At 41.6% G+C, this 21059-nt stretch overlaps 2 protein-coding genes across 6 annotated transcripts in view; one reads left to right on the forward strand and one right to left on the reverse strand.

Moving 5' to 3' along the window:
• The window catches only part of LOC140425507 (uncharacterized), a 97776-nt gene extending 88774 nt beyond the window's left edge, over window positions 1-9002 (forward strand). Inside the window, exons 17-18 of the mRNA XM_072509848.1 lie at window positions 2359-2532; window positions 8216-9002. Coding sequence (XP_072365949.1) covers window positions 2359-2532; window positions 8216-8729 — 688 coding nt within the window. The 3' untranslated portion in view covers window positions 8730-9002. The remainder of the gene's footprint in view (window positions 1-2358; window positions 2533-8215) is intronic.
• Window positions 8724-21059, reverse strand: part of trip13 (thyroid hormone receptor interactor 13) — a 54926-nt gene continuing 42590 nt past the window's right edge. For all 5 annotated transcript variants that reach the window (XM_072509859.1, XM_072509861.1, XM_072509857.1 and 2 more), the window contains 4 exons: window positions 16900-17053; window positions 16018-16130; window positions 14885-14954; window positions 8724-11658 (listed from right to left, as the gene is read on the reverse strand). In XM_072509859.1, coding sequence (XP_072365960.1) covers window positions 11554-11658; window positions 14885-14954; window positions 16018-16130; window positions 16900-17053 — 442 coding nt within the window. In that variant the 3' untranslated portion in view covers window positions 8724-11553. The remainder of the gene's footprint in view (window positions 11659-14884; window positions 14955-16017; window positions 16131-16899; window positions 17054-21059) is intronic.

Genomic DNA, 21059 nt, shown 5'->3' on the forward strand with positions numbered 1-21059 from the left:
AATGAAGTGTCCAGGTAACTTTCATCCTCCCTGATGTATTGCAATATCTGAAGCTCAGGCTCAAGCTTATCAACTTGGAGCCAAAGATTCTCAAGCTGCAGACACTTACTACAGATGTGGTTGCCATGGATCATATAGGTATCCACCAGCTTCCACATGCTACAGCTGAAAGACATCAACTGCCCTATCACCCTTATTTTGTTTTAATTTAACTGATTGGGTTTCAAGTTTAGAATATCACTCAATTATTGTTCATAGTTATGTTATGGAATTTAACTAGTTGTGCCTTAAATTTAATATAATACATATCTCCCCAGTACCAGTTTAAACTATTGTCACAGTTTAGAGGGGGGAACATACTTAAAACTTACTAATTACCTAACTGTATAGTTTATTAATGCCACTGACCTTCAACTTTTGGTCTCACCATCTCCCTCTCTTGGGCCATCCCTCCCGTAAAAGGACAGAATAACACTGAACTCCCGCCCCTACCAAATTTCTGGATTTTAAGCACTTGATGTTGTCATGCTCAGTCTTGAGCTGCCACCTTTGGGCAACTTACTTTGTGTTTGTGCAAAGCCTCCTGCATTTATACTAGCTCAGATTCCAGTGAGATGAGCAGCCACTCCTGGCTAGAAAACCAATTCTTACTAATTACCTTATTGACTACCCTGCTGATCCATCCAGGCAGGGACTTTGTTTGCTTATCACTGCCTAAGACTAACAGAAGCCAAATTTTACCGTAATGATTAAGTTAAATGCTAAATGCAAACTTGACTGGATATTACAGAAATTGACTCTCAAACTCCCTCATGTACCAAGTTTGCAGATTTTGGTACTCAGGTTTAAGCTGCCACCTTTGCGTAACTTACTTTTAATTGTTCTCCTACTCTCTCCCACTCACACTTCTATTGCTGCCTTTTCCTGTGTGTTCGTCTTCAGTTGAGGCTGAAGTTTTGGTATCAAAACTGGGACTGAGGATACCTCTGCGAATGCAATCTGGAAATTCATGGAAAGCACACATATTGCATTCCTGTTATCTATTCCATCCATTACCTTTCAAAAGAGCTCATTAATTTTTTTCAGATTAACATGCCTTTACCAGATATATGCCTGTAATTAGCTCATGCATTTCAAAATGCTCAGTATCTCAAGTCATGATGTCTCCGACAACTCATTACACTATCTGGTGTATCTTTTTGTTAAAAGAAGGCAGAGATGTCACATTAGTAACCCTGAGCTGAATGAATCTTTGCAAAGATTCTGGTATTCTCCCCAGAATAATTTTGAGACTGTAAAGAGGATTAAATGAACAGCACAGCGCTACAAAAAAGTTAGAACACTATTCACATGAATCAATTGCGCTGTAGTTCAATTTGACTGGACAAACAGTTGATAAACCAGAGAGGGATTTATCTGATGTTGTGGTTAGAATTGGACTGGAGTTATTTATTTTCAATTAATTCTTTCAAATCTTTATTCATTAATGTGAAGTACTCACTACAGATCTCTTAAAACTGATTTTTCAGTTCTTAAGGTTATTGTGGCTCCTCTGTTAATGAAGTCCACTGCCATGTGGCAATGTGCTGTTTACATTTGGGCTGGGATTATGACACCAATAAAAAAAAAGGTCTAAAATGAACCAAGCTCTTCAATTTTCATTTGAAGTAGATTTCAAGGAAAAAAATAACATACGCCACAAATAATCAAAGTCCCAGTCACTTTTCTATTTATAGTCAGACCCATCCATGGGTTATTACAAGTGATTATACCTAGCAATATTGTTGCACTTGACTATATTTTTAAAAAAGGTATCTGTATAATGGCATAATAAAATCTAAATACTGCAGATGCAGTCTTAAATGAAAGCAACCTGGCCTGATCTGTCAACATCTGTGGAGAAAGAAACAGAATTAACATGTGGAGACCAATACGAGTTCAGAAAAAGAGTCATACTGACTCGAAACGTTAACTCTGTCTCTCTCCACAGATGCTGCCAGACCAGCTGAGTCTTTCCAGCACTTTGTTTTTATCTCTATAATAGTAATCTTATTTGTGCTCATCTAAGGTGCAAGTGAACCGATTCCCTTTTTCTGGTCATCATGGGTTAAGCATCACTCTCCGGTCAAGCTCACCAATTAGGTATGGAGTAAAGCTGTGTCAAAAAATGTAAGTGCGTCCTTATTGGTGCAATGAGACAAGTTTCCCAATTCTCCAATAGACCGTCCTTTGCCTACACTTAGTCAATTCATATGAGGGGTGGTTCTGTGGTAGTTGCTACACTCACTTGGAATTAGGTGACAATTTTAATACTCATGTATTTGGAAAAAATAAATCAAGTGCTGATTTTCTTTCCAGCCATCCTTCCTCCTTTTCCCAGAATCCTCCATGGATTGGGGCTTCACACTTGGATGATTTGCTTTATCTACTTGGAGATCCTGTTACCAAAAATTCAACCCATCAATATGATGAAGCAGAAAAACAACTATCTTTCAGTCTCATGGCTTACTGGACAAATTTCGCACATAGCGGGTAAGGAAATATTTCCAGTGATGTTAAAAAGTTATTCTTATTTCACCACCAACACACAGTAGCAGCAGTGTGTACCATCTACAAGATGTAGTGCAGGAACTCACCTGGGCTCCTTCGACAGCACATTCCAAACCCACAACTACTACCATCTAGAAGGACAAGGAGAACTTGGGAACACCATCACCTGGAGGTTCCCCTCCAAGCCACTCACCATTCTGACTTGGAAATTATCACTGTTCCTTCATTGTCACTGGATCAAAATTCTGGAACTCCCTCCCGAATGGCACTGTGGGTGTACTTACACCACATGCTACAATGGTTCACCGCCACCTTCTCAAGGGCAATTTGGGCTGGGCAACGAATCCTGGCCTAACCAGTGAAGTCAACATCTTATGAATGAATATGAACAAATATACCTCTCATTCTTCACACTCCCCGCCTTTCCTCATCCAAGGTTAAGTGGTCTGCTGTCAGGTTTCTACCAGTGCTGTTCTGATACTGACTACAAGGAGGAGCAACAGCACAGCATCCATGGGATCTTGGCTCCTGATAATTAAACTTCAGCATGGCATTTCACCAACACCATAAATAAGAATGCACACCGATCCAGTTTAGTCAATGGAAGCAAACATATTCCAGCAGTGGTCAAACCTCCTGAATTTTAGAGCCACTGACAATAATCATCTGACATTTGAGAGCTGCAAGAACCAGACAACCTTCACAGACACATTTTTATTACTATTGCACACACTTTGAGAAAATATATTTAACAAAAATAAGTGCAAATACTATAAAAAGTATATGCATGCAAAATGTTTACTAATGTATGCATTTTTAAGTTTTCTCTTAACTTGAATAATCAAAGTACATATAACGATTTAGATTCTAAATCGTTATATTTTAATCTGTATTCAATTAATGTTTTCTAAAATTAAATTCTGCCATATATAACTATTATAACAGTGATGCACTTTAAGATGCTACTTAACAGTTATCAGGCCTAATCACTGCTAAAGGCCTGGTAAGTCTCCACCCTGCGTAGAAGTCTTTGAAAATCCCACTGATTATGGTGTCAAGGAGTTTTATCATGTGTTGATTTGTAAGAGCCGCGCAATGTTTTGATTTTACTAATAGAAAAACAAAATTGCGAGTCTGCTCCAAAATGGGGCTGATCGGGGCACGGAGTTCGACGGGAAACTGCGAATGGAATCTCACGATGGTATTAGGATGGACACTGAATCAATCATGGACTCACTAGGCAGCAAAACAAATTTGAGATGAGCTTAAATAAATCCTAGATTTTGTTTGTAGCCCTCCTTCCAATACTGTTGCTAATCGCATTCATATGTTTTGGTCCTGTCCAAAGCTAGAGAATTACTGGAAGGAGGTTTTTAGGGTAATTTCTAAAGTGGTGCACGTGAAACTGGACCCGGCCCCCGGGAGGCCATATTCGGGGTGTCGGACCAGCCAGGGTTGGAAATGGGTGCGGAGGCAGATGTTGTAGCCTTCGCCTCGTTGATCGCCCGAAGGCGGATCCTGATGGGTTGGAGAGCAACCTCCCCACCCTGTTCCCCGGCGTGGCGGGGGGACCTGTTGGAATTCTTGACTCTTGAGAAGGTTAAGTTTGAACTGAGGGAAAGGATGGAGGGGTTCTACAATTCATGGGCATTATTCATCATGCACTTTCAAGAACTGGATAACATCGAACATTAGTTGGGGGGGTGGGTGGGAGGGTTGGGGGGAGGGGGGCAGTGTGTGTTAATGGTGACTATGGGTGATTCCTGATTCTTTTTGTAATTTGTTTATGTGAACATGCGGGCTAATGTTTGGGGTTTGGTGGGAGGATGGGATTGCTGTTATTGATATGGGGATTGACATATTTGTTACTGATTATTGTTTATTGTTGGTGGGTGTAAATTTGGGAGAAAATGTGAAAAAGGAGAATAAAAAGAATATTATAAATAAAAACATATTGCAAAAGCCTTCTCCCTCCCTTACAGGTCCCACCTTTATTAACCCCCTACTCTAAGCTAAACTACCCCCCCCCCCTTCTGCTGACGATTAATTTTCCACGAAGAAGTCGACGAACGGTTGCCACCTCTGGGCGAACACTAGCAGTGACCCTCTCAAGGCAAACTTGATTTTCTCCAGAGAAAGCTAGCCACGTCCGATAGCCAGGTCTCCGACTTCAGGGGCTTTGAGTCCCTCCAAGCTAATAGTATGCGTCTCCGGGCTACCAGGGAAGCAAAGGCCAGAACGTCTGCCTCTTTCTCCTCCTGGATTCCCGGGTCCTCCGACACCCTGAAAATCGCCACCTCTGGACTCAGCGCCACCCTTGTTTTTAACACCGTGGACATGACATCTGCAAACCCCTGCCAAAATCCCCTAAGCTTCGAACATTCCCAGAATATGTGGACATGGTTTGCTGGTCCTCCCGCACACTTTGCAGACCTGTCTTACACCCCAAAGAATCTGCTCATCCGGGCCACTGTCATGTGAGCCCTGTGAACGACCTTAAATTGTATCAGGCTGAGCGTAGCACATGTTGCGGACGCGTTGACTCTACTCAACGCGTCCGCCCATAGACCATCCTCTATCTTTCTTCCCAGCTCCTCCTCCCACTTGCGCTTCAGCCCCTCGGTCTGCGTCTCCTCCGACCCCATAAGTTCCTTGTAAATGCCCGAGACGCTCCCTTCTCCTACCCACCCTCTGGAAACTATCCTGTCCTGAATCTCCCTTAGCGGTAGGAGCGGGAAGGTTAATACCTGTTTACGTAGGAAGTCCCGCACCTGCAGATACCTGAATTCATTTCCCCTCGCCAATCCAAACTTCTCCTCCAGCGCCCTCACTCGGAAAGCTCCCCTCTATAAACATATCCCCCATCCTCTCAATCCCTGCTCTCTGCCATATCCGAAATGCCCCGTCCATCCTTCCCGGGGCAAACCGGTGATTACAGATTGGAGACCAAACCGATGCTCCGTCTGCTCCTACATGTCTCCTCAAAGAACAAAGAAAAGTACAGCACAGGAACAGGCCCTTCGGCCCTCCAAGCCTGTGTCGACCATGCTGCCTGTCTAAACTAAAATCTTCTACACTTCCTGGGTCCGTATCCCTCTATTCCCATCCTATTCATGTATTTGTCAAGATGCCCCTTAAATGTCACTATTGTCCCTGCTTCCACCACCTCCTCCGGCAGCGCTTTCCAGGCACCCACTACCTTCTGTGTAAAAAACCTGCCTCGTACATCTACTCTAAACCTTGCCCCTCGCACCTTAAACCTATGCCGCCTAGTAATTGACCCCTCTACCCTGGGAAAAAAACCTCTGACTATCCACTCTGTCTATGCCCCTCATAATTTTGTAGACCTCTATCAGGTTGCCCCTCAACCTCCATCGTTCCAGTGAGAACAAACCGAGTTTATTCAACCGCTCCTCATAGCTAATGCCCTCCATACCAGGCAACATCTTGGTAAATCTCTTCTGCATCCTCTCTAAAGCCTCCACATCCTACTGGTAGTGTGGTGACCAGAATTGAACACTATGCTCCAAGTGTGACCTAACTGAGGTTCTATACAGCTGTGACATGACTTGCCAATTCTTCTCAATGCCCCGGCCAATGAAGGCAAGCATGCCCTATGCCCGTATGCCTTCTTGACTACCTTCTCCACCTTTGTTGCCCCTTTCAGTGACCTGTGGACCTGTACACCTAGATCTCTGACTTTCAATACTCAAGGGTTCTACAATTCACTGTATATTCCCTATCTGCAACAGACCTTCCAAAATGCATTACCTCACATTTGTCCGGATTAAACTCCATCTGCCATCGCTCCGCCCAAGCCTCCAAACGATCTAAATCCTGCTGTACCCTCTGACAGTCCCCATTGCTATCTGCAATTCCACCAACCTTTGTGTCGTCTGCAAACTTACCAATCAGAGCAGTTACATTTTCCTCCAAATCATTTATATATACGAACAGCAAAGGTCTCAGCGGAACACCACTAGTCACAGCCCTCCAATTAGAAAAGCACCCTTCCATTGCTACTCTCTGCCTTCTATGACCTAGCCAGTTCTGTATCCGCCTTGCCAGCTCGCCACTGATCCCATGTGACTTCACCTTTTGTACCAGTCTACCATGAGGGACCTTGTCAAAGGCCTTACCGAAGTCCATATAGACAACATCCACTGCCCTACCTGCATCAATCATCTTTGTGACCTCTTCGAAAAACTCTATCAAGTTAGTGAGACACGACCTCCCCTTCACAAAACCATGCTGCCTCTCGCTCCTCCACGGAGCTGGTGGAGTACCGTGCCGGCGCGAACGGCAGAGGCGTAGTTACCAACGCCCCCAAATTGGTGTCCTTGCATGAAGCCGCCTCCATATGCTCCCATGCCGACCCCTCCCCCCACCACCCACTTCCTGATCATGGCTATATTCGCCGCCCAGTAATAGTTACTAAAATTTGGCAAAGCCAGCCCGCCCTCTCCCCGACTCCACTCAAGTATTACCTTCCTTACCCATGGGGTCTTTCCCGCCCAAACAAAGCCAGTGATCACTTTGTTGACCCGTTTAAAAAAGGACCGCGGAATAAAAATGGGGAGACATTGAAACACGAACAGGAATCTCGGGAGGACCGTCATCTTCACCCTCCCAGCTAATGACAACGGGAGCGATTCCCATCTCCGAAAATAGTTCTTCATTTGGTCTACTAGTCGGGCCAGATTTAACTTATGCAGCCGGTCCTATTCCCGCGCCACTTGAATGCCTAGGTACCTGAAGCTTCCCCCTGCTAATCTAAACGGCAGCTCCCCCAATTGCCTCTCCTGTCCCCTTGCCTGGATCGCAAACATCTCACTTTTCCGCATAATTAGCTTATACCCCGAAAACCGGCCAAATTCCCCTAGAATCCTCATGAATTCTTCCATCCCCTCTAATGGGTCTGATACATACAGAAGAAGGTAGTCTGCATAGAGCGAGACTCTGTGCTCCGTGCTCACCCCCCCTCACCCCCCATGACCAGCTCCTTGAGGCTCTCCGAGCAATTGCCAAGGTGCTCTCCCTTGTTGAAGACATTCATGGCCGAGGATGCACCTGACTGTTTATCTCCCTTCAGCGTGTGATGTAACAGTTTTACGAGCCGTGCTTTAGCCATCTCCAACATGGTTTCAGATCTTCACGAAAACAGTATGATTTCACTAAGTTGGTATTGGGTTTGAAATTAGATTTTGTAGTCAGTCCAAACACATTTAGAACTCTGGTTTTTGAAATCATTTAATCCATTTCACTTTGGCCACTTACTGCTAATGCACTAAGAATTTTGCTCTTGAGCCCTTGAAATTTTAGCAGATGTTTGGTGCACGATATAGCTTTAGAAGAGAGCTTCCAAGTTTCTCTTTCGAGCATATTGTTGGCATAATCTTGTAGTCAGAGCTAGACCATTGTGAAATCAGAATGCACATTTTCCACATTAAGAATCATGACAATCTGGAACTCACTCCACATAAAGGCTGTGTTAATTGGAATTTTTTCAGAGATCGGTATACCTTTGATAGGCAAGAGTATCAAGGGATAAGGAGTAAAGGCAGGTAAATGGAGTTGAAGTACAGACCAGTCATGACTGATTGGATGGTTGCCGGAGGTCTTGAATGGCTTATTCCTGTTCCTAATGTTTCTTTAATTTTCACAGTAACCCAAACAGAGGACCTCACAGGATATTGAGCTGGCCCAACTACACAGCCTCTGGCACAGCATTCATGAACTTCACTGCAGACAGATCAAGTTGGATAAGCAGATCTTACCGCAGACAGCAGACAGCATTTTGGAGCAAAACAGTCCCCGAGATGCAATCTGAGGAATGGTGTAATAAACAAAAAGAGCCACCTTCACCTGTGAACAACATGACGACAGCTAGACCTACCAGCACCCCAGCTAGACCTACCAGCACCCAGACTACAGTAGAATGTAATGGAGAAACCCAAGATATTCTATCAATGAAGCTCACTCCCAAAGAAATAGCCACTGCATTCTATGTTAGTTTTGCTTTCCTATTCATCCAGGCATTTCTTATTTTAGGACTGGTGTACAAATTGCACATGCAACAGAAAAAGGTGAAGAAATTACAGGATCCACTTGTATTGTCCAAAATGTTCGAAGTACCTTTCAAGCGAGTTACTGATGAAAACGCTCACACTAAATTTTGAAAAATCAGTTTTATTGCAAACCTTTTTCAAAATACAAAACATTTGGTCTGTTCAAGTTAATCCTTTTTACAAAAAGTAAAATGTGCAACTGGAAGATCTGATCCAAAGATTAGTCATATTCTGGGAAAAGGTAGAATCTAATCACGAGCAGCAGTGTCATGGATTAGGCAGCTGGGTGACTGAGTAAACAGAAAACCTATTCTGTTCATTATGAACATTCCTTACTGTCATATTGAAAGGAGCACCAGGAATAAAGATGGGTGCCTAACGAAACAGATCTATGTCTGTATTTTTGGTTCATTTACGAATTAATTTTAATCAAAATTAATACATTTAGGTCAAAAAACATTAAATGGAAAGCACACAATTACCAGTACAAAACATATTTTTCTGAACACCAGTTAACATTTAGTGAAAACATATTATCCAATACCTTGAAACCAAGAGAGTTGCTAATAGAATGGAATAAGATACAGCCTGTGGATGGAAGTTAATTCTCTCAACATTGCACACAGAAAATCACAAGTTAACTTAACTTGTTAAACAAGTGTTGCTTCCCCTCCATACGATAATGCTGTGAAAAATCTTAAACCTTCAAAACACATTTCATAAAAGCACTTCCAGATTGTCTTAAACTTGAATGAATTTTGTGAATGTCAGATTTAGGTTTCCGAACTAATACCGCAAAGAGAAAGACAGGCAAGTTCAGTTAGTTTAACTTTAGGGTGCCACAATATGATCTGACTGTACAATATGCATCAATAATGAAAACATTTTCTCATTACAAATTGCTTTTAAAAAAAAAAGACTACTGATTTTGACAATAATTGAGCAATAAACAGTAAGAAAGGATAAAATGGGAACAACATTTTTGATAATCTGACTGTTTGCAAAGAAACATTAGCCCCTTTTTTCTGTTGCCTCTTCAATCATCAGTAAATTATAATTGCATCAATCCACAATGTAGGAGATGAAACCGTGATCTGTAGTCTAAACAGATTTATACAGTACAAAGATTGTGACAGCCTTACTTAAACCCCCTATAAGTTACATAAAGACTGTGATGGACATATTTATTTAGGCTTTAAACCTTCTAAAATTAAAAAAATCAGCACCTCACAAAGCTGCACTTTCTAATTCTTAGGTCCATATAAAGTCATTAAGGTCGGCATTCACCAAATTTATCTTGACTTGGTCATAAAACTTTGCATCATCCCTTTTTAAATACTTCACAAGTTTTTTGTGTAAACATATACTGTGGCTCCTCCCCAAAACTGTGACATAATAGTTTTAGTCAAATTATTTTACAGTATCTGGATTTTGCTCAAGAGTATGAATATAACAGATTTTAGTGAACTTTACTGGATTGAAATAACTGCCTATTCAGATACCATTGTGTCAATTCTTTCAGCACTGCAGTTACAATATGATTATTACTCAGTTATAAGAGCAGTGGAATGCATTTCTCGATTCTAGAAAGCATCTTTCAAGTTGAACTACAAAAAAATAGTCTTGGGATTTTCTTTGTGACGTGAATGGGACACTGCAGCTAATGATTTAATGCTGTTAGGAAGTGTTGGCTTTGCCTCTTCGAAATGCGTCAGTAAGGTCAGGTCAGTGAGCTCCTACCACATACCAAAGGTGACCTTTCTGATTATGAGACCACCAAAACTAGGGGCCAATCTAACAGAGAAAAGGAGTAATTGAGGTGAATAGCATTGAAATATTTGAGAAGCAAGAGGAAGAAAAGAATAGAAGGATAATCTGATTGGGGTTGGATAAAGGAGGTGGAGCCAACTTGTGTTGAGCATTAATACCAGCGTAGTTTCTCTGCTATACATGTGTAATTCCAATACACTACAACATGCTTTACAAATTACATCTTCAACAAAGATATAGTCTTAAAATTTCTTTTTTTTAAGAGTATCCAATTTTTTTTTCCAAATTAAAGGGCAATTTAGCGTGGCCAATTCACCTACCCTGCATATCTTTTTGGGTTGTGGGAGTGAGACCCACGCAGACACGGGGAGGATGTGCAAGCTCCACATGGACAATGACCCGGGGCCAGGATTGAACCCGGGACCTCAGCACCGTGAGACAGCAGTGCTAACCACTGCATCACTGTGCCGTCCTCTTGAATAAGATTTTAATTTACATTGGTATTCTTCCATCCGGCTGTTATAAGACAGACCAGATCTTGTCACAAGAAAGGACAGAGGTGTTTCACAACAGTATCAATTGCATTGCCATCATGACATTTTTCACCTTTTGACAAGTTTCAAGGTGAATTGGGTATTTGTGAATTAAAACCGCTCCCAATATGTCTCTTTAACAGCAGGGTCACACCTTATTTTCAATGAAATGACAGATCTTTATTGATTGAACAGTGATATAGATGCGTTTAAGGAAAACTAGATAAGTACTTGAGAGAGAAATGGATAGAGGCATATGCTGACAGGGTTGGATAAAGTAATGGGGAGGCTCATGTGGAACTAACACTGGCATAGACTGGTCAGGACAAATGATCAGTCTCTGCGTTGTAATTTTGCGGTTTCAGGAAAGTTTTGGATAATGGCTGGGTATCTGTAATGTGGGTCTAACTTTTCTATATTGAGGAGTTATCCGACTGTAACTTGCCAGGAACAATGTTTACCAACTTGGAAATAAATAAAATTCAAAGTATTAGCTACCTCCAGTATCACCGTAGTATCAAAATACCATGCAGTTTCCGGAGGCCAATGTTTCCAACTATTAAGGAATTCACCTTGGCTCGGTAGCATGCCACACAAGTATGTTTGTCTAACAGCATGGTTGAAGAGTGGCACTATACCCTGCTGTCGATAGAGTTTAGTTTATTCCTTTCTTCAAATTGCCTGTCCACCACCATGGAAAGAGCTTCTAGAAATTTCTCTACTGTTACAGACGATGACTGGAGAGAAAGTGGAGGGGAGAAAAAAGAAAATCAATTCAAACACTTCTCAATGCAATAGACCAGATCAGTGACCCATGTACAAATAAAATGGAATCAGAAAAAACAATTTGAGGATGAACAAGACAAAAAAAATGCTATTTTCTAATAAGGGTTAATTTAGAAGGATCTGAAAAATGACAATATGATATTGCTATTTGTCTTTATAATTTAATATTGCAATTATTATTTAACCTTCGTATTCATACTCACTACTAAGTAAAAAAAGTTTAAATATCTTAAAATAGTTGTAAGTGTGCCAAGATGCCAATCTCTGAATCTTTGAAAGGGACCCTTCAGCACTAGCAGGATGAAATCTGCAATAACTACCTGTGAAACGAGGGATGTTAACTGGAGACCTGGCTCCCAGCTTTCTGGAAAATAGTATGCAACACTACAATGCCAATTTCCTTCTTAATCACTATTTTAAAAAAAAATTCATTCACAGGATGCGGGCATTACTGGTAAGGCCAGCATTTATTTATATATCCCTAAATGCCTTTGAGAAGATGGCGGTAAGACACTGTCTTGAACCACTAGTCCATGTGGGGAAAGCACTTCCATGGTGCTGTTAGTTTGAGCCCAGAATTATGACTCAATAGTATGATACAGGAACAGTGATAAATTTAAGTCAGGATGGTGTGTGACTTGGAGGGGAAATTGCAAACGGTGCTATTTCCATGCGCTTGTTGCCTTAGTCCTTCAGGTGATAGTCACAGGTTTGGGAGGCCCTGTCGAAGAAGTCTAGGTGAGTTTTGACAATGCATCTTGTGAACAATATGAACTGCAATTACAGTGCACCAGTGGAAGAGGGAGCGAGTGTTTACGGTTGTGGATGGGGGCTTGGATGATCAGACACACTTGCTTTGCTCTGGATGGTGTTGAGAATGGAGCATTATTGGAGCTGCAACATCCAGGCAAGTGGAGAGCATTCCAGAACCATGGTCTTGGCTTGTGCCTTATAGATTGTACAAATAAGTGTTGGGAAGTCAAGGGGAGTCATTTGCCACAGAATCCCCACCTTCCTACCTGCTCTTAAAGTCACAGTATTTACATGGCTGGCCCAGTTAAGTTTCTGGTTAGGTTCAAGGACATTGATGGTCAGGCATTCACAAAGATAATGCCATTGAATGTCATAGGAAGGCTGTTAAAGACTCTCTTGTTGAAGATGATCATTGCCTGGTGCTTGTTATTTGCCACTTATCAGCTGAACAGTGTTCAGACCTTGCTACATATGGGAAATGATAAGATTTATTAGTTGAGGAATTGCAAATGAAACTGAACATTGTGCAATCAATGAACACTCCCACTTTGGACCTTAAGTTGAAGGAAAGGTCATTGATCAATAGCTAACGATGACTGGGCCTCTGACATTGCCCTGAGAAACTCCTGATGCACTAGGTATGACGCTAGTCTCTGAAGGCACTTCCCCCCCCCCCTCACTGACTTCAATTTTACTTGGTTCCTTGATGCGGCCACTGCTGCCTTTGTGTCAAGGGCACCTCAGAAAGCCAACACTTTTGTCCATGTTTGGACCACAACTGTAATGAAGTCTGGAGTTACATGATCTGACAGAACTAACACTGACCAGGACAAATATAACCCAGGCTGCTTTGGACTAAGAGAATGGTTCTTTTGAGCAGGGGAATACTATGGATAAATTGCTATTCAAACCATTCAAATATGAAGAAACATCTGCAACCACCCAAAAGACAGGGAATAGGAAATTGAAACCACACATGGATTGCAGTGAACCATGCAGAGATACTATGCATGTTAAAAGTTTCTGTGTTGCTCAAAATTTCAGGAAGAATTCCCCAAATAAGCAAGATAATTGCTCGGTCATAAGGGTCCAAAACTAAAGAGTGAATTTGCATTTATATGACGCCTTTTATGGCCTCAAGGTGTCCCAAATGACTTTATAGTCAATTAGGTACTTTTTGAAGTGTAGCCACAGTTGTATTGCATGGAAAAACAGTATCAATTTGTGCTCAAGCTCCTACAAACAGTAAAATTATAATTACCACATGTTTTAGTGATGTTGATCGGGAGATAAATATCAGGTGACAGTCAAGAGACCGGTGACAACTTCTTCAAAATAGTGCCATGGAATTTCAACTCCACCTTGAGGGGGCATTCTGGAGACTCTGTTTATTGTCTCAGGTGAAAATTTGACCGTACAACTCTCCCTCAGTATTATACTTGGGCGCTCTGGGGTGGGACTTCAGAGGAGAGAGCGTATGGCCACTGAGCCAAAATTCCATGTGATCAAATAGTTGTTTGGTGGTACAGAATTTGAGTATTGTTGAAAAAAACGCAGGTTATCAAACATGTGCTTTTTGCCAAACAATCCTAACTCAGTGTGCTAAGAGGTATGCTGACAACCAATTCAAGATTATCAGTCGGGTTTGCAGTGTGTCTCACTTACACATTCAAGCAACTACATATATTAATACACAGAGCCTTGTTCTTTGCAGACAGGGAGAACATGTACACACATTGGGGCTGTTTCAACCAAACAAAATAGACAATAGCCATTCTCTGGTTCATTCCCCAGGCCAATGCATCGAACAATCTGGTCAAACTTGATTTGAATTTAAACAAAGCTTGGCAGTAAGTCATCAGTTAACTGATGGCAACCCCTTTACCAATCAGAGTCCACTTGTCAACTAATCTGCACCCTCTTCTCGGAAAGTATAAATTGCTGTTCCTTTTACGTTTGGTATTCTTGCAAATTGTCCTGATGAGTGCAAGATGAAAAGTTGCGACAACAGTGTCTTTTTTCAGCAATACCCTTGTGATCATATGGATAAATATATCAAGCTGAATAAATGTGTCCCCCTCTTATCACTAATACTTTTGGTCAGTCATTCCAGTCAACCTAATCCAAGTGTAGTATCACATGAATACCAAAGTAGAAATCTCAAAATACTGGAAAAACTTTGCAGGTCAGCCTCGGTGGAGAGAGAAACAGTGTTAATGATTCTGTGAATTTCCTAATGTTGTCCAACATGCTGAGCATTTCCAGCATTCTTGGTTCTTATCTCAGATTTCTAGCATCTGAAGTATGAGCGCAGTGATCTAATGGAATTATCCCCTGAGCATCCAACATTCTCCAGTCATCTAAAACTAACTATGTCAGTCACTGAAATAATCATTCTTGCAAACGGAGTGCGAAAGAACCTACCTGAATGTACAGTGCATGAGCTAGGAATGGTAGTTTTCGCAAGACTCGTCCACTAAGTCCTTCACTTTTCCTGTATTTCACAAAATAGGAAAATAAATCTTCACAATGGTAACTTAGATGCCACAGAAAATGTCACCCCTTACATAAAAAAAATTAGAAGTACTTCGATCATTAAGCTGATAACTCATAAACAAAGAAACTGAAAGGTTCAGATTATAATAGCAGCATCTGGTTGTCAGGCACTTTACAATTAGAGGGCAGCATCTATAAAAATAGATTTATTGCAGGGAAGTAAAGGAAATCTACACTGGTGTAAAACTTTGATCACAGGATGCTATGCTGAGATGCCATTGTAGTGTATAATAGAGGGATAGGAGGATGGGTTTTGTCCCCAATTAGCCCACTGGCTGAATTATGGACCCAACCCTGCCAGTATAGGGAAATATTGAGCAGATGATGGGACATTTCCACAGTTGAAGGGGCAGGGGAGTAATCAGGGGATAAATACAGGGGTTACTTCAGTGTACCCTCCTAAATTCCACTATACAGAGCATCTGTCTGCTTGCCCCTCGTTCACAAGTAATGCCTTGAAACCAAAACAAAGTTTAAAAAAAAAAAAAAATCACTATACACACTGTCCACTTGACTGCAGCTAGAAGTTACTGGGTCAAGATCGATCAACTAGTGTGATTACCCTCTAAGTAATAAGCTTGCAAATTTTTATTCTGTTAACATTCCCAAATGTCTAGGTGAAAAGAACAATTAATTGACAATGTACAAACAGTACACAGTCCTCGTACTTCCATCTTATGTTAGCATTGTAGAGGGGCGGCATGTGGCGCAGTGGTTAGCACTGGGACTGCGGCGCTGAGGAGCCGGGTTCGAATCCCATCCCTGGGTCATTGTCCGTGTGGAGTTTGCGCATTCTCCCAGTGTCTGAGTGGGTTTCACCTCCACAACCCACAGATGTGCAGGTTAGGTGGATTGGCCACGCTAAATTGCCCCTTAATTGGGAAAAAAATAATTGGGCACTCTAAATTTTTTTTTTTAAATGTTCGCTTAGTAGTGAAAAGTGCACATGGAGATGTGGCAAAGATATACCAGTGCTACTGAAACACAGTAAAGAAACTTACGCCGCAATATTCTTCAGTGCCAAACTAAGCCTGGACACATCGTTTTCCAAGAAGCTGATCATCTGCAGTTCTCTCAGGGTGAGCAGTTGCTGTCTAGGGTAGATGATCTGGCACTAAAAATCAAAATAGAGGTAATAAGAGACTTTTTCCCCGGGTGGAACACACCATTACAAGGGGACATAAATTTAAGGTGAAAGGTGGAAGATATAGGAGGGATATCAGAGGTAGGTTCTTTACCCAGAGAGTAGTGGGGGCATGGAATGCACTGCCTGTGGAAGTAGTTGAGTCGGAAACATTAGGGACCTTCAAGCAGCTATTGGATAGGTACATGGATTACGGTAAAATGATATAGTGTAGATTTATTTGTTCTTAAGGGCAGCACGGTAGCATTGTGGATAGCACAATTGCTTCACAGCTCCATGGTCCCAGGTTCGATTCCGGCTTGGGTCATTGTCTGTGCGGAGTCTGCACGGGTTTCCTCCGGGTGCTCCGGTTTCCTCCCACAGTCCAAAGATGTGCGGGTTAGGTGAATTGGCCAATGATAAATTGCCCTTAATGTCCAAATTGCCCTTGGTGTTGGGTGGAGGTGTTGAGTTTGGGTAGGGTGCTCTTTCCAAGAGCCGGTGCAGACTCAAAGGGCCGAATGGCCTCCTTCTGCACTGTAAATTCAATGATAATCTATGATTAATCTAGGACAAAGGTTCGGCACAACATCGTGGGCCGAAGGGCCTGTTCTGTGCTGTATTTTCTATGTTCTATGTTCTATGTAACTCCAGATACTTCATCTTTTTCTCCTGCCAATCCTTCCAAAAAGAAATTAATTTAGCAATCTCAGCACAACAGCTCATGTTTCACCCGCAAACAGAGGGAATGATACCGTACCTTCATCAGCTCCTCCAGACAAGAGAGGTAGATCTTAAAAATGGCTGTGGCAGATGGTGGTCCAATGTACTGCTTGATATCTGCTCGGTCCACAAAAGCTATGTCTATTTTTTCTGTGATGTTTGATGTGGTCAGAATTACAACATTGGGAAATCTAGGGTGGAATTCAGAGAAAGGAATCACATACAGAACGAAGAACTCGGAAATGCAGAAACTGCATTACTGTCACTGTAGTATAGCATCTCATATTCGAACCCAATCACAACAAAAACTGCATTGCAAAAATCTTTCAACAATTTCAAGAGCCTTGGTCACAAAGTTCACTGGTCCGTGCAATTTTCGATTTGAAACCGCTACCATGTCTCCACAAGTGAGGAAATAAAAGACACCGAGGTTGACATACACTTATAACAAGTCAGATCGTTCAAAAATTGTGGTAGCTATGGATTTTGTTGCTATACAGTTGATAAACTACACTTCACAAGTTTCCCGTTGCTTTCTCCATGGCAATGCCTCAGCCAGAGTTGGCATGCCCCTTTTCTCTTGTAGTTTAAATTGCAGTGATCATTTGAAATTTGTCCTGATGAGTGCAAGATAAAAAGCTTCAGCAATGACTCTCTTTTCAGCAATAAACTTTGCTTTCCAGTAATTCCCCTCTTCATATAAGAGTATCTTTTCAGCTACTTAATTAAAGAGCCCTAATGTACCCAAAAGCAACAAAGAACTTCACAGCAAATAATGAAAGGTAGCCCTGTTCTGATTAATCTGTAGATATATACAAAAATATACTCACACTTATACATTCAAACACAAGCATGCATTCACACACATTTTTATAAATAAAACAAATGCCAAAGTAAATGGCAACATTAAATATGCTGTTTATTCTTTTCTAAAAGCTTAAGTATCTTTCACCCAGTTTTACTTGTTATATTGAAACTCCCTCACCTGCACTATCCTATATTGTACCCAAATTTAATCAACACCCTTGTTCAGATTTAGTTTTTTTTATAGCAGAAAGAGAAGTTTTAAGTCACTAAAATAAAGTCAACTAGAGCTGCAATACAAAAGATTGTTAGGTGAATGTTATGGAACCAAGAAAGATAAATGTAATTAAGATACAGGTCTGCCATGATCGACTGAATGGCAGAACAAGCTCGAGGGCTGAATAACCTACTCCTGTTCTCATAATGACACAGGCGATTATTCCCCATGCAGAATGTTACGATGAAGGTTTACGGTGTAATTGTCCACTTTCACCTGTAGAGGACAGAAAGGCAAACAACAACATTTAAGAGCTAACTGCTGGTCACCTTTTAGTTAAAAAGAATTGTATTTACAAATATTTGCCTGTCAATCTACCTTCTCTGTTGGGACAGGAAGCACTGCGCCATGAGAGACATGGTATAGGGAGTCCGGCAGAAAGGAAAAATATATTAAACCAAGCATTTATCTCCTTTATTTAAACTCTACAAATCCCCATCACCTTCCATTCCAGTTTGTTTATTGTTTCATTTTAGCTAAAAATCCTTCGTCCACAAAATCACTCATCCAAAGACTAATCAATCAAACGTTAAATTTAACTCTATTTGTTCTGTTTTTCCAATGAGAAATTATTCAGTGGGCCTGTCATCAGTTCTTAATATAGATAATTTAACACATCTCCTACTAAATTGGGACCGCTCAAAATAATATTCACATTAAAATTGTGAAAGAATGTAAATAAATAGTTTCAGCAAATGCAAGAGCAACGCCTCTGAACTTCATCCAAATATTAGCATGTCAGTCTCTCATCATTTAAAATATTCTGCTCTTCTATTTTTCCTACCAATGTGGTTAACTTCACGAGCCAATATGCTATTCTAGCTGCCATGATCTTGACCATTCATGTAAACCATTTGGCTGCTTCTTTGGTGCCTCCTAACAGCTTATTTCCCCATCTAACTTTGTATCATTAACAAATTTGGATACATTAATCTCGCTCCCCTTAATATAAGTCATTGATATAGATTCTTGTGATGTCGCACTAGTTGAAGCCTGCCAAACCAAAAGTGATTTATTCCTAATTTATGCTTGCTGTCCATTAATAAATCCTCAATTCATGCAAATTGTGCCCTTTTACCATAGTCACAGCAGGCAATAATGAAAGCAAATGGTATGCTAGTTTTATTACAAATGAACTTGAGTATGGGTAAAGAAGTTTGAATGCAATTGGATAGGGCCTTGGAAAAACCACACCTGGACTCCTGTTCATAGTTTTGGTCTCCTTACCTATGGATGGATAAAAGAGCCTGTGAGGGAATGCAATGATGGTTCATAGGATTAATTCATAGAAATATAGAATATCGGAAAAGGCCATTTGGCCCTTCAGGCCTGTTCAATCATTTGCTATTCCTAGGAGGGGAATGTCCTCTGAAAGGAGATTGGGGATGCTAGACATGTATGTCTGGAGTTTAGAAGAATGAGAGGTCATCAAATTTAAGTATGCAAAATTCTTATGTGACGGAGAGGATGGGAATTATAGTCTCAGAAAAAGATGTTGGTAATTTAGAATTGAGGTAAGGAGAAATGTATTTTCTCAAAGGGTTGTGAACCATTGGAAATCTCTATCCAAGAGAGTAGTGGATGCTCAGTTGCTGAATATAAACAAGAGGAAGAACATAGAACATACAGTGCAGAAGGAGGCCATCCGGCCCATCGTGTCTGCACCGACCCACTTACGCCCTCACTATCCCCGTAACCCAATAACCCCATCTAACCTTTTTGGTCACTAAAGGCAATTTATCATGGCCAATCCACCTAACCTGCACGTCTTTGGACTGTGGGAGGAAACCGGAGTATCCGGAGGAAACCCACGCAGACACGGGGAGAACGTGCAGACTCCGCACAGACAGTGGCCCAGCGGGGAATCGAATCTGGGACCCTGGCGCTGTGAAGATTGATAGAGTTCTGGATATGGGAGTCGAGGGATATGGGGATAGTGCAGGAAGGTGCCAGTTTCAACAATTTGTGCACCGACACCTCGGGTCTCTGTTCCTCCACCCCTTTCAGAATTTCACTATTTTTTTTAGTGTCTCTGCTCATTCTTCCTGCCAAAACATATAACTTCACACTTCTTTGCCACATATTCACCCATTCCATCAACCTATGACTTAGCAACATTGAAAATAGGAGATGGAGTAGGGCATTCCACCTTTCGAGCCTGCTCTGCCATTCAATATGATTATGGCTGATCCTCTATCTCAACACCATATTCCCATGCTCTCCCCATAACCCTTGGACCTTTAGAGTCTAGAAATCTATTTCCTTCTTTTTTTAAAAAAAAAATATTTTATTGAAAATTTTTGGTCAACCATCACAGTTCATTGTGTATCCTTTACACAATAATATAACAGTATAAATAACAATGACCTGTTTTATAAACAAAGAATAAATAATATATAACAAAAACGAAAACTAAAACTAAATGGCAACTGCCTTGTCTCAGATAAAGACTCTCCAAAAATATGATTTAACAGTCCAATATACAATTATTTATAGCAACGACCTATACATATTATACATATATATTAACAATCCTGAGAGTCCTTCTGGTTCCCCCCCCCCCCCTCCTGGGCTGCTGCTGCTGCCTTCTTCTTTTCCATTCCCTCTATCTTTCTGTGAGGTATTCGACGAACGGTTGCCACCGCCTGGTGAACCCTTGAGCCGATCCCCTTAGGACGAACTTAATCCATTCCAGCTTTATAAACCCTGCCATGTCATTTATCCAGGTCTCCACCCCCGGGGGCTTGGCTTCCTTCCACATCAATAGTATCCTGCGCCGGGCTACTAGGGACGCAAAGGCCAAAACATCAGCCTCTTTCGCCTCCTGCACTCCCGGCTCTTCTGCAACCCCGAATATAGCCAACCCCCAGCTTGGTTCGACCTGGACCCCCACCACCTTCGAAAGCACCTTTGTCACCCCCACCCAGAACCCCTCTAGTGCCGGACATGACCAGAACATGTGGGTGTGATTCGCTGGGCTTCTCGAGCATCTCGCACACCTATCCTCTACCCCAAAAAATTTACTGAGCCGTGCTCCAGTCATATGCGCCCTGTGTAACACCTTAAATTGAATCAGGCTTAGCCTGGCACACGAGGACGATGAGTTTACCCTACTT

This window comes from Scyliorhinus torazame, chromosome 6, assembly GCF_047496885.1.
Source record: "Scyliorhinus torazame isolate Kashiwa2021f chromosome 6, sScyTor2.1, whole genome shotgun sequence".
NCBI lineage: Eukaryota > Metazoa > Chordata > Chondrichthyes > Carcharhiniformes > Scyliorhinidae > Scyliorhinus > Scyliorhinus torazame.